This window comes from Myotis lucifugus, unplaced genomic scaffold (genome assembly GCF_000147115.1).
Source record: "Myotis lucifugus unplaced genomic scaffold, Myoluc2.0 scaffold_70, whole genome shotgun sequence".
NCBI lineage: Eukaryota > Metazoa > Chordata > Mammalia > Chiroptera > Vespertilionidae > Myotis > Myotis lucifugus.
The window spans coordinates 4,247,811-4,262,056 of NW_005871118.1; the positions used below are offsets into that span (position 1 = coordinate 4,247,811).

Below are 14,246 nucleotides of genomic sequence, written 5' to 3' on the forward strand. Positions count from 1 at the left end.
GTTTTTGTTTTTCCCTGGTTTGCAGATTACCAGAAATATCCAAAATTACAGGTGAGGTGGAATGTCACTGTCCTAAATGGTAAATTCAAACCAAATATAACACAGCTAATGAGAAACAATGCACTCGTGTACAGGTGAAAGCTCAGTGGGTGGTTTCATTAACCTAATTTCAAAGAAAACTTGATATTAAAAGAGTCGCATAATGCACAGTAGTTCCTATTTACATTTTTTTTTAATCCTGCAAAGAATTGAAAACAAAATGAAATCAGCTCTAATTTAAGGCCTTGTTTCCGAACAGGTATGTAATTTGTTTTTCTAACAGTTACAGAGCAACCTTTGTAGCAGGGGTGGCGGGCGGGGCGGGGGGGGGGTGGTAGGAAAAATGAGGGGGGCGATTTTGTCCCCAAGAAGCATTCAGCAATGTCTGTAGGCATTCGGGTTGTCACAACCGGGGTGAGGGACAGAGGCTGGGGATCCTGTGGAACATGCTACATGGGCAGCAGGCAGGACAGTCCCCACAACAAAGAGGTATCCAGCCCCACATGTCAGTAGTGCCGACAAACCCCGCTTTGTACTGCAAACCTCCTCTGAAGCTGGCGGCTGGATTTCCCACCCTGTACAAGAGCTACATGAGGACACGGAGAGGGAAGGGGCAGACCAGCCCTTCTCACCAACCAGGGGCTGTTTCTGCAAGCAGCCTGGAGGTGATGACTCATCACCGGCCCTTGGTAGGTCTCACACACTGCAGAGAAGCCGGCCACAGTTCCAAGCTAACATCAAAAATGCCACAACTCCCAGTGGGGGGACGATAACAGCCAGTAACCCCCAAGCTGCGTTTACAGCAATGCACAAATGCAGCTACTTGTGATAAACAAGCCCCCGAATATAGAACAATATAGACATTACTGAACAATTGCTGACTCTCTCATGGATAGAGATGGAATATACATCACACCAAAACTTACAGCAACCTAAGTAGGACAAAGAGAAAAGGTGTGGAGAGAAGTTTAAAGCTTAATTTTTTTTTTGATTCATAATTAAAGTCTTTAAGAACTCCCTCCCTCCTCATGGTTTCTTTCAGACCTTTGCTTCTCAGATTACCCAAAGGGGAAATCAGCAATTCCTACAAACAACTTAATAGAGCTATCATTTGAATGGAAGAAGATTAGAGTCTTAGAGAAAACTGGATCCTGGCACTATTCACCCTCCTCAAAAACTCTCTCTTGGCCTCAGGCAAAATACTTAATGGCCAGTTAAAGTCTTAGAGAAGGGGGGAAGGGGTTGGAATAATCATCACAACAATTAAAATCAAAAACAAGGAAAACAATGAGATATGGAACAATCTACCAACCCAGCTTCTGGATTGTGACACCAGTATTATTTTGGTAAACAAACTACAGTACATAGTAACCTACTGGGTGTATTTTAACTTTTCAATGGCAATTTTGAAACATATGTAAAAATAGGCCCAATATGGTATAAGGAGGCCCCGTTTGAGCTTAAAGGATTATCAACCCATGGCCAATCTCTTCTATTTTACTTGAATAAATTACTTTATCTTTTTCAACAGCTTGGAGGGACCTGGATGGTATTATGCTAAGTGAAATAAGCCAGTCAGAGAAAGACAAATACTATATGATCTTACTTATATGTGGACTCTAATGAACAAAATAAACTGATGAAACAGAGGCATGGATACACGGAACAGACTGACAGCTGTCAGAAAGGAGGGGGTTTGGAGGGCTGGATGAAAGCAGGCAAAGAACATATTTGCATAGCCCATGGACACAGACAACAGAGTGATGACAGCCAGAGGGAAAGGGGGGGCGCGATAAGAGGAGGTGGGCAAAGGAGGGGAGAATGGAGACAGAAAGAAACTTTGCTTTGGGTGAAGGGCACATGATGCAGTGTACAGATGGTGTATACTTGAAACATATATAATTTTGTGAACCAATGTCACCCCAATAAATTCAATTTTAAAAAGTAAAACACACACACACACACACACACACACACACACAAGGAAAACAACAAACTATTATTTCATAATTGCTTTAGAGAGAAAATTTTCCAGAGACTAGATTTTTCTACTAGGACACTCACCCTGAAAGCAATCCTCTTAAACATTTGTCCCTGGGATATAGCCCATCTATTAGAAATAACTACATGAGGACCTAATCATTTTCCCCAAAAAATGCGATGAAGATGAAATCAACAATAATTTCTAGTGCTGACTTCTGGAACAGTTACAAGGGAAATTTCGTTTTCAGTAAGTTCTTTAGCATCAAGCATGTCAGTCACTGCTCCTTACCAGTTAGCTGGCCGGACTCCATCACACAAAATTGATTTCAGAGCTTAATTAATTTCAATCAATGTGAGTTAATTAAAACAAGGCTGGATAATTAAAACTGTACTATTTAACATAGCTTACAACAATTTCTGCAGTGTTCGCTGTTGGTAGACTTCGTTTGTACAGTATTTCACATATGGATCAAATGTGGATGCCGTGTGCTTTTCCACAATGTCACTTATGTCATCTATGAAGATATTATTCTGATGTCTTGCTTCCAACTCTGTAAAGAATCTGAAAAACAACAACAAAGAAAAGCATTTACGCTTTCTTCCATATGCTTTAATAACAGATTATCTCATGTGATGCTTTTATACAGGGTTTGAAAATATCAACAGTACCAGTACCAACTCAAAGAGACACAAGCCAAAAACTATAAAAATTCTCTACATTTAAAGCTGTCATATTAATACCTTATCACTTCAAGTAGTCAGTTTTACAACACTGATAATCCAGTTCATTTCTACGTTTTCAGGTATATACAGATTTTAGAATATACAGTTTCACCATTTTCAAGAATGCCCTATATATTGGAGGAGGGAGAAGAGGTTGATGCTTGCATATTTTATTATACTGAAAAGCATATGAGTACAACATCTAAATAAGTACTTTAAAACCAAGCATGAAATACACTTAATTCTATGTGTCCTTTCTCTCAAATAAAAGTAATCATATTATTTTAAATCTAACAATATGCGTGATATTCAGTGTCTTCATAAATTAGATTGCAATTTCAGGTTGTCAGACTTAAGAGTGGGTGTGTATTTGTATGTGCATATATTGTGTCCAGTCCAGTTAAAATTAAGTTTCTGATAAATAATAATTTTTCAGTAAACTATGTGTCAAGTATTGCATGGGCATCTTGTGTTTTATCTGGCAACCAAAGATTGCGTCCAATGTTAACAGAACATCAAAATCAGGTATTTGACATAGGTTTCTACCCAGTGTTGCTGCTCAAAATGTGGTCCATGGACCGGCAGCATTGGTGTCATCTAAGAACACATCAGGAATGAACAATCTCATCACCCACCTCCATCAACCTGAACCTGCATTTTAGCAAGATCTCCAGATGACTCGAGTGAATACTAAAATTAGAGAACTGCCCTGGAGCCCACTTACTGCCCAAATTTAAAATGGTAGGAAAATCTATTAGAAATAACCATCCCACAAGGACCCAATCATTTCCCCAAAAAAATGTGATGAAGGTGACATCAACAATAATATCTAATGCTGATTTCTGGAACAGTGATACTAGGGAAATTTCGTTTTCAGGAAATTCTTTAGCATTTAGCACATCACTCACTGCTCCTGACCAGTCAGCTGGCTGGACTCCATCACACAAAATTCAAGGCTGATAGCGAATGAGACAACAGAAATTTATACAAGATCATCGTAAATGTGGTCTAACATTTTCTCACATTTCTGTCTCTGTTATTTTCGCACAAAATCCTGGCACTCGGAAATAAAACAAACAAGACATTAAGAAGCTTTGTTTTTATATATTTACATGTACATAAAACTCATTTTAGTATGAACTGTATTATCAGCTTGTCATCATTATCTATTATTTTTTAAAGTTTCTGTAAGAGCTTAAGAGACAAATGCATTTTAACTTCCTAGAAGAGTCAAATCATTATATACTTTGAGGAAGCCCCTACATTTGTATTTCCTTTAAAAAGGACTTAGAGAAAATAATCAATCTAAATCCCAGCCACAGATTGTAATTGGCCTACTCATCCAAGCCCCTGGTTTAAAATAGCAAAAGGGAAAACTTTGCTGGACTATTTGCCTTTCCTTTCAGTGGTATCAGGGTTAATCTGCACAATCCTTAGCCACTAGTCCAGACAACACACTGGAAGACTCCAAAATCCAGTCAACAGCTTCATATTACTTTGTCAGGACTGAGTCTTTTAATATTCAAAGAAAATAACCCCCATCCAGAAAGTTTCAGCAATTTCAAAAACAACCACTCCAAACTCCAAAACAAAGCTATGTTTCTTAAATGATATTTTCTATATAGACCTGTCCCTGACTTCAAGGAACTTAAGATATATTCAGAAGATAAGACTGATAGACATAGGTGATATAAAAAGATAACATTTTTGCTTATAACATACTAGAGGCCTGGTGCACAAAATTCATGCACTCAGGGTGGGGGTTCCCTCAGCCCGGCCTGCACCCTCTTGCAGTCTGGGAGCCCTTGGGGGATGTCCAAATGCTGTGGAGGCAGGAGAGGCTCCCGCCACTGCTGCTGCGCTCGCCAGCCGTGAGCCCAGCTTCTGGCTGAGCAGTGCTCCCCCTGTGGGAGTGCACTGACCACCAGGGGGCAGATCCTGCATTGAGCGCTTGACCCCGGTGGTCAGTGTGTGTTATAGCGACCGGTCGTTCCACCATTCAATTGATTTGCATATTAGGGTTTTATTATATAGGATGTGCATAAGGGTGTTGGTGGTAGTTTTTGAATTACATGAATTGTAAAATATACATAACATGAAATTAGCCATTTTAACCATTTTTTTTCAGTGTACAATTCAATGGTATTGATTACATTCACAATGTTGTGCAATCACCACTACGATCTATTTCTAAAGTATTTTCATCACCCTAAATAGAAAGGCTACACCCATTGAGCAATAACTCCCCCATTTCCCTCTCTCCCCAGCCGCTAACCTACCTTCTGTCTCCATGAATGTGACTATTCTAGATAGTTCATATAAGTGGAATCATATAATACTTTTAGTGTAATATTTTCTTTAAAATATATATATGTGTGTGTATATATATATTGATTTCTGAGAGGAAGGGAAAGGGAGAGAGAGATAGAAATGTCAATGATGAGAGAGAACCATTGATCGGCTGCCCCCTGCATGCACTACACTGGGGATCGAGCCCACAACCTGGGCATGTGCCCTGACCGGGAACTGAATCGTGACCTCCTGGTTCATAGGTCAATGCTCAACCGCTGAGATACGCTGGCTGGGCTAGTGTAATGTTTTCTAAGTTCAACCATATTGAGGCATGTATCAGAACTTTATTCCTCTGTATGGATCAATAATACTCCTTTAGATACATATACCATTATTGTTTATCCATTCATTTGTTGACAGACACTTGGGTAGTTTCCACTTTTTGGCCTTTGTGAATAATGCTGCTATGACCATTAGCATACAAGTACCCACTTGAGTCCCTGTTTTCAAATCTTTGGGTTAGGTATATACCTAGAGATGAAATTTCAACTTCACTGTCTCTGTGCCAATGTCAGGGTATATAAAGAAAAGATAGTATGATACCAAGAAGTAATAGAGGAGCTACTGAGTTATTGTCAAGGGGAAATTATTTCATTAAATGAAAGTTGAGTAAGAAATGAGACTTCCCTCCTGAGTGGCCCACGGGAGGCATGGAGCAGTTAATTACAATACAAGGTCTGTAACAGAGACACAGAGTGACTGACAGTCAACATGAGGCGGGTCTTCAGTGATAAGGATGTCATCGCTGGGAGCACTGGGGGCACAGCACTGTGGGCTGGAGAAACTACGTGGGCACAGACATGAATCTCATGCAAGAAAACGTGGGTCGGTGAGTGAGACTGAGGTGTGGACCACAGGAGGAGCAGGGGCAGAGAATGAGGGCTGAAAAGCAGGTCAGAGCTTGATGGCAAAGGTTTGACTATAGGCTGAGGAGTTTGGGCTTACTCTGTGGACAGTGAGAATCTGCTAGAGGTGTTGAGGTCAGTAAACTACCCAACCAGACAGGGAAACGTGGGACAGTGGAAGGGATGGATTACAAGTGGGGAGAGAAAGACCACAAGCAGGCCAGTGAGGTGGCAAATTTGGGCAGGTGACGATAAAGCCTGGCAGTGGGAAATTAAAGAGAGGACACAGATTAGGGTAACAATTTGGAGGGGAAGTTAATAGAATGGAGAAACTCATTAGATGGGAAAGTCAGGGAAGATGCTGGGGTTTCTAGTTAAGGTTTCTACCTGGGCATCAAGGTGAGTCATTAACAGGGAATTAGAAGAGGGGAGAAGCAAGAAGAAAGCACAGTTTAATTTTGTCTTGGAGATGTCAAATGGACAGCTGAAAACACACATGTGGGAGAATTCTGAGCCTCAGCAAATCTAGATAACATGTAGTCAAGTCTAGTTCACTTTTAGATGGTTTTCATATAAATGCAAAATTTTTGTACTTTATTTTAATTCCAAGCAGCTTTGAGGGAAATGTTCAGAGAAAATGGAAAAAAAAAACAAGAAACCACGCACAAGGTCATTATCATGTAAATCTAAGAAATAAATATCTTAGAGGCAAATATCCTTTAGTTTCTTGTCTTTAGCTAACTGTTACAATCTGAAAGAATGCAGCTATATAACCAAAAACAACAGTAACTTGGCTTTTCCCAATGAAAGGAAAATTCACTTATCACAGTTAAAAGGTTTGCCAAAGTACAAGATTAAAAACAAAGCACTGATGATATATTTGTTTATGCTACTTACTTTGATTAAATATAAACTAAGCCCCTTGTCCTTTATTTTGACATTTGCACAACTGATATACAATTTAAAGCTTTCTGTGTTAAATTATCTGTTGGTTATTTTGGCAAATTTGCATATTTTACTGAGTGGAGCTTCAAAAAGACCAAGAAACTATTACTGAAGAATGAGGTATTATTCCCATAACCAAGAATGCTGCTGGTTCATATAAAATCTGACGCAAAAGTTAAAGCATTTTGTGAAGTTATTTGGCTTATTTGAAGGACAAATTTTTAATGGAAATATGTTTCAGCGCTATACTGTTTTTTTCCGGGACAATACATTCCTTATTTCCCCAATCATGTAAACGACCTCTCTTTCTTTTTTTTTTCTACCAAAATCCTAATCTCATTGCTGAAGTCTAGATTTCGAGAAACCTCCAATAACCAGAAAAGGCTTCCTGAAAACACTGCCTCCTAACCAGGCACCCACGTTAGCCCAGTTTGACTGCTGACTCACCATCCCCAGCACAATCACACTCAGCTTCAAATGAGCGCTTGACTGCAGGTGAGCTCCTTGGCTGTGCAGACAATGGTCAGAGCACCAAGAACACCAGGGAGGCCTCCCAGGGGGCGGGGCTTCAAGATGATAACTACAAGTCCATGTTTGAAGAGCTTGCTCATGGTCTATAATCTCCCCTCTAATAGTTCCTAGAACTGCAGGGACTGTATTTTCTTCAGGTTTTTTGTGGTTGCTTTATCAAAGGATGGTCTTAAATGTGGCACTGCATTTTGAGGGGGAAAACAAAGTCAACAAACAGTGAGGTAGCTGCTTCCGATACACTCAGGGCATGATGCTTCGTTAACATCATTTTCTCTGATGGAATAGGCAGAAAAGACTTACAAATGTGAGGTATAAAAGCCCCCATACCATTACTAACAGCCTTCTTAAAATTCAACTGGTAATGTAATTGACACGCCAGATATGTATGTTCTTGATAGCTCTTGATGCCTGTATGGTAAACCGACCAATCTACAGAGGAGATTAAGACTTATTTAATACAAACAACAAATCTGTTTCAATTAGTCAACCAACGAAATCTCCTTCCATGTGCCTAGCACAGGACAGGATAGCAGGTTTAAGTGAATGTCAAGGAGCAAATCATCAACAATTATAACCACCATTCATGTGCCAAGCACAGTGATACATGCTTCCCATACATTATCTCATTTAATTTATTCCTCAAGCCTACTTGGTGAGATGGCCTTTACACCCATTTTACAGATAAGAAAACCAAGGCTATGGGGCCTTAACGTCAAAACGTGTAACAACTGAGCCTCAGTTTGAACCCAGAGCCAGAGCCTGTCTGAGTCCAGAGCCTGTGAACACCTCTGGCCTCTGCTCACAGGTGCCTGCTGCTATTGCCTGCCTGTTACAACTGGCCAGCCCTCAAACTGGACATCCAGCAAGATTAACTGCTGAACGGAAAAAGAAATACTATTCGTTTCCAAGAAGACCAGCTGTTGCATCATCTCAGCAAGTAAATTATGGATGTCAACAGTAAAGACGTGCACAGTGGATTTATGCTACAGCAAGACCAGCAGACAGCAGAGGAGTCAACAGGTGAGCCCCTGGGAAAACAATCAGGATGGTCATGGCCAGTGATGTGTTCTGGTCCTGGTCAACACAGTGTGAGCAATGACGGGATCGCAGGTACCCTGGGGAACTCTGGGAGCCATTCATTCGGACCCTCCCTGATCCCTGCTGCCCTCCTCTTTGTCCCATTCATCCTTCAAATCTTGGATTATATTTCGTCTCCTCCAAGAAGCTCCCTCTCTGACTCCTGTGGCCTTATTTTATGTCTTTATAAACCCCTACACTAAGACTTTTGTATCTTTACTGTGATTATAATTAATTATACTATGAATCTGTTTGCATTTGTCTCTCTTAGCAAGGTTTAGAGGGCAGGGATGCCATGCCTGTTTTGTACAACACTCTATACCCAGGTCCTGGCCACACAGTACCTGGAACATGGGAGACGGTCAACTATTTGACGGAATGACTCGATTTTGTGTTTTAAACAGAAAAGTATAAAGATGAAACCTGTCCAAGGAATTTTGTTCTACTGCGATTTTACAAAAAATGTAACACCCACAAATTGGTCAGTCTCTATCTAGCTCTCCTCTAATCAAGTCAGCGGATATTTAGTGACCACAAACTGGGTTCCCAGTGAAGATACAAACTGCCAGCACACACTTTTACAATCCTGTCAAGTAAGGTCACTAGAAGGAGACCCAATCCAGCCCAAATTTCTTCCATGCCAGCTGCACTTACTGAAAAACCTGGGCAGACCAGCCCTTCCCCCACCAGACTTCGGGAGGATTCCAGGATGGCTAAGGGCCCCCCACCCCCACACCCGGCCCCCCACCCTCCCGACATCCCCTCCGCACTCAGCTCTGTAGTTAGGGAGGCACAGAAAGCGGGGCTCTGGTTATAATCAGCACTGCCCTGCACCCTCTCAGAACGGCATCCTTTCCAGGTACTTTTCCCTCATCAATATCCATCTGCCTAAAGCACGCTCACATCAGTCCTGGACTTCTTCCTCCCTTAACGAGCTGTCACTCTCCGAGGCTGCAGTCTCCACCGGAGAGGGTCAGCTTCACCTATGCTGGAGCCGTGAAACATACCGAGCAGGTTTCAGATGTCTAAGTTGCTGTTATATAATAAAATATCTCCACTAAACAAAGAAATCGTCCAGATAAGTGGCAGCGAACTATGTGCTGCTGGAAACACTTTCCCAACAGAACAACAACAGAACGTTCTGTCCTCGACCCAAATGAATTTATGTTCCGCTATGCGTGAGAGGCCTGGGGCTTGCTTGCCTGGGGGGGTTTCTTGGTGGCCAGGTTGACACTCAAGATCAGCATCAATTTCTTTGAATTTCTTTGAGTGCACTGGATCAGGGAGAGCAAACGCACGGCTAGAGTGCCACCTCTAACCTGTGGCAGGCATCACCAACCGAGGGTGGCACTCTGCCCAGCTGCAGAATGTGCCCTCCACGCAGCTGTTATCCGTCCATCAGCATTGACGATGAGGAAGATGAAGCTCATCTACGAATTTTTCCCCAGACTACCACTGCTAGGAAATGTTAATCTGACAAAAATATAGAACTGTTCTTTCTGATGAGTATACCCTACATCCCGACCAGGAAAAGATCTCACCAGCTTTCTCTCTTAACAGACTATATGTCTTCTCACATTCTAGTTTTACCTTTTCTTCTGAAATTGTATCTCCGGATTGATAACAAGGGGGAAAGGGTTGAAATTAAAGGTGTTTGGGAATGTGAAAGAAAAACATCTTATTCTGAACAAAAATATCCTGGTAGCCCTCCTTCCCCATTCTGATAGCTACTGTTTGATCTTTCAAATCTCTAGGATGGTTTTTGTTCAAAGATTCTTATCAGGCCATTAAGATCAGCCTGGACACATGAAAGAAGCGACTGAGGTGAAAGAGATAAACTAAGGGTCTTCTTACCCTTACTACCACAGAACACAGAGCTTTCTTAGGTTTAATTCCGGCTCCCTCCCCACAGACACCTTCCATTCAAGGCTCCCAGCAAATCCCAAAGGAGGAAGGCGGAGCAGTGGTCCAGGGAAGGAAGCGGCAGAAAGACTACAGAGCTAAGTGCCCCAAGATGCAGCTGTAGCAGTTAAGGTTCTGCTGCCCTTAGTCTTTCCTTCTCAGTGATAATGCACAAGCCAGAAGTATAAACAGGACCCTACAAAGATAGGAAAACAATGTTTTTCAAGTCCTTGAGATTTTAATACCATAAGACTGAGTTTTTCCTTAAAATGAGAATTTAAATTACCATCCGAGTCTGCCACACAGAATAAACTGGAGTAAAGGGGCTTGTTCCCATGGTAACCTTTTGCATACTTGGTTCTTGTGTTTCAGTGCTGCTCACATACATTCATCCATATTTGAATTTCTCCCAGAGATGAGGACAATGTCAATGAATGGCAGGAAGCACTCTTATCAAAATGTCCTTAGGACAGATGGAAGTCTGCGTATGTCTGGGGTGCTCGGGGTTATTATGGACAGTTTTACAGTTTTTAATTATTTTTTATTTGAGCACAACTATTAATTTACAGCAAACAGAACATCCTCTCCACTCCTACTTTTATATATGACCATGAAGAATGAAACCAAATATGCCTGTATGCCTGGTTCACCACTGGCTCTCCAGGACCTAGCAAAGAATAAGCCCTCAATAACTGTGTTGAGTGATTTAATACTAGACACCTATCACTCCTCCTTACCCCTCTTCCAAGGAAAGGAACAGTGAGCGATGGTATGAAGCAAGTATCTACTAGGCCTGATTTAATAACTACATTAAATTATCAGGGTCCTCACGACGGGGCTAGGCTGGGGTGAGGTGGCACTGAATGGCTCTGCTGTTGGCAAATATGGAAGCTGAGTGTTTATGTGCCTTCTATGAAATCCTAAATACCAGGCGTGGAATCTCAAGAGTAGTTTTGCTAACGCATTGCCCGGCAAAACTCCTTTGAAAACTCAAAACCTAACCAAGGTTTATGACTTCTGGAGAACTATTAGATGATAATTACATAACCAATTCGGTGACCCTGTGACCTTGGCCCCATGAAAGGGCATTGCTGTGTGTAACCCTCATTCATAGTAACTTCACCAGAAGTGGCTGGGCAGGTTGTCTCCCTTCATCCCGCCTTGTTTTCTGTTTCCCACATCAACAGCCTCATTGTGTGCATGTCATCTGCTGCAAGCTGCCTTGAGCCTTTTGTGGATGCAGTTGAAGTCTAAATTATAAATTATAAACAAACCAGGAAAATGTGGATTCTTGGTTGCTGCTTGGAAACAGCATGGAGAATAAATTTATAGACGACTGGAACCAAGTCAAGTAAAACAAAAAAGTCTTCTCATGCTGAAGCCCCGCTTCCTATTGTGGGTGGGTCGTTCTGGAATAAAATCAGCACAGGGAAGACACGTTTCTCTTCAGGCATTATTTCCAGATCCTTTTTAGGTATTCCCGTGATATTTCAAGTCAGAATTCAATCCACAAAGAAGGATAAGATTTAAAGTAAGCCCCAAATCTTTGCATCTCAGTTTTTCTTTATTAAATATGCCCAAAAGAAAGTTATCTTCCTAAAAGAAAAGAATGCTTTCTATGGCTCCCACCAATTTTCTAAGGGGTAGGAGGGGGCGAATTCTGAATTTCGAAAACTCCAGAAGTCAGTTTCCATAATATTCTTTTTAAAAAAATGATGTTTGCACAAGAGAACTAGAATTTCATGTTCTCTCTGACGTTTTTCAAACCTGCTTCAGTTTACTCAGCATCTGGCTCTGGTCTGCCCTTTTCACACAACCCTCTGCTTCAACTTTCATCAGGGATTTTAAAAATACTGTCTCTTCAGATGATTATTAATACTGCTTAGCCAAGTACAGAAGACGAGGATCAATGGGGTAAACAAGTTCTTACCCTGGTTTTCACTGCATGATAAATTTCTGTTGCTTCATTTATTGACCATAATAAAGAATGAAATCTTACCATTTGTGACAGCATGGATGGACCTAGAGGGTATTGTGCTCAATGAAATAAATCAGACAGAGAAAGACAAATACCATATGATTTCACTTAAATGTGGAATCTAAACAGCAAAATAAACAAACAAAACAGAAACAGACTCATAGACAGAGAACAGACTGGATGGTGCCAGAAGGGAGGGGGTTCAGGGGACTGGATGAAAGAAGTTAAGCATTAAGAAGTACAAATTGGTACTTACAAAACAGTCATGGGGATGTAAAGTACAGCATAAGGACTACAGTCAATAATATTGAAATAACTATGTATAGTGCCAGGTGGGTACTGGAAATATTGAGGGGAACACTTTGTAAACTATATGATTATCCAACCACTGTGCTATACACCTGAAACCAGTACAAAATAATATTGAAAGTACACTATAATTGAAAATGTTTAACAGATAAAACAAGCAACTGAGTGGAGAAGACTTGGCCAACCTTCGGTAATTAGCCCAAGAAATTCGATAAACAACATAGTGAGAGGGAAACCACCAGCAAGAAGAGAAAAAATCCTACAAGACAATGGGTAGGGGAGCATGAAGGGAGAAAAAGAGAGAAGGGGTGATTACTAAGGCTCCATCACCTCCACAATACCAAAGAGCAGGCTTCCCACGCTTTCTTTCCCAACTTCATGTTTTCCTTCGACTTCAGTGATACGTGATCTCTTATCTCCTGATTAGATTAACAACTATAAGTGAATACACTTCCAGATAAAGTCCATTTCACACTGCACCTCCTGTAGCAAGGCTAACTGTGTACCATTACATCACACCTCTGGAAAATGTATGCAGGATATTGGCTATGGGTACAAACTCGGGAGCCAGATGGCCGGGGTTCAAATCCCAGCCCCCTCTTTTATTAGCCGTGTAACCTTAGGCAACTTGCTTAATGTCTCCATGCCCTGGTTCCTCATTTGTAAAATGGGAATAGTAATAATGGTATGACCTCATATGGCTCTCACGATGACTGAATGAATTAAAACATCTTAAGTGCTTAGCACACAGTCTGACACATGGTACAGGCTCATTAACATTAATTATCATTTAAAGTGCAATAAAAATGCCTTTCTCTCCTACATGAATTCACACCACTCGCATGTCTTTTAAGGAATGCCAGGAGGCTTTCTTGCTTTTCCAGTCCACTCTGTTCAAGGACAGCAAGTCTAGCTCCTCTACTTCCATCCATTAATTCTGCCGTACACCAAATTCTCTTAAAATCACAGGCATACACTTTCTCTTCAACTTTTAAAAAATGTTTAATAGGTACTGATCAGTGACAAAGTTAGAGGAAGATCAAGCTCGGTCCTTTTTAGGTCCCATGTGTTGGTACCTCATCAGTGAGTTACAGATGGGAAAGTAACGAACCAGCGCAAACTAACGATTTTCTGCCAAGAAGTGGTGGAACATTTCTTCATATGTAAACACTGTTCTTGGCCTTGGCCTCCTAATCATGGGGAAGGAAAAGTCATGTCACAATGAAGAGGCTTTAGGCCAGGCAAGGCACAGACACACTTGGCCCAAACACAAAGGGCATCGTGTTTATTTTTAGAGCCCCCCTGTGGGAGACTAAATAATGCCCCCCAAAGAGGTCCACAGCTTGTGACTTTGTTGTCTTACAGGATAAAAGTGACTATGCAGTTGTGGTTAAGGATCGTGAGTTGGGAAAGTCACCCTGGATTATCCAGGTGGGCCCAATGGAATTACAGGGTCCTTCTTAGCAGGAGGCAGGAGGATCAGAATCAGAGAGAAGATGTAAGGATGGAAGCAGAAAGCAGAGAGGAAAGCAGATGGCATGCAGCTGGCTTTCAAGGTGGAA

The 14,246-nt window shown here is 41.4% G+C and overlaps 1 protein-coding gene across 1 annotated transcript in view; it reads right to left on the minus strand.

Moving 5' to 3' along the window:
* ARHGEF26 (Rho guanine nucleotide exchange factor 26) overlaps nt 1–14,246 on the minus strand; it is a 112,298-nt gene that overhangs the window by 39,863 nt on the left and 58,189 nt on the right. The window contains 1 exon segment of the mRNA XM_006090334.3: nt 2,432–2,584. Within this exon segment, the coding sequence (XP_006090396.2) occupies nt 2,432–2,584 (153 nt within the window).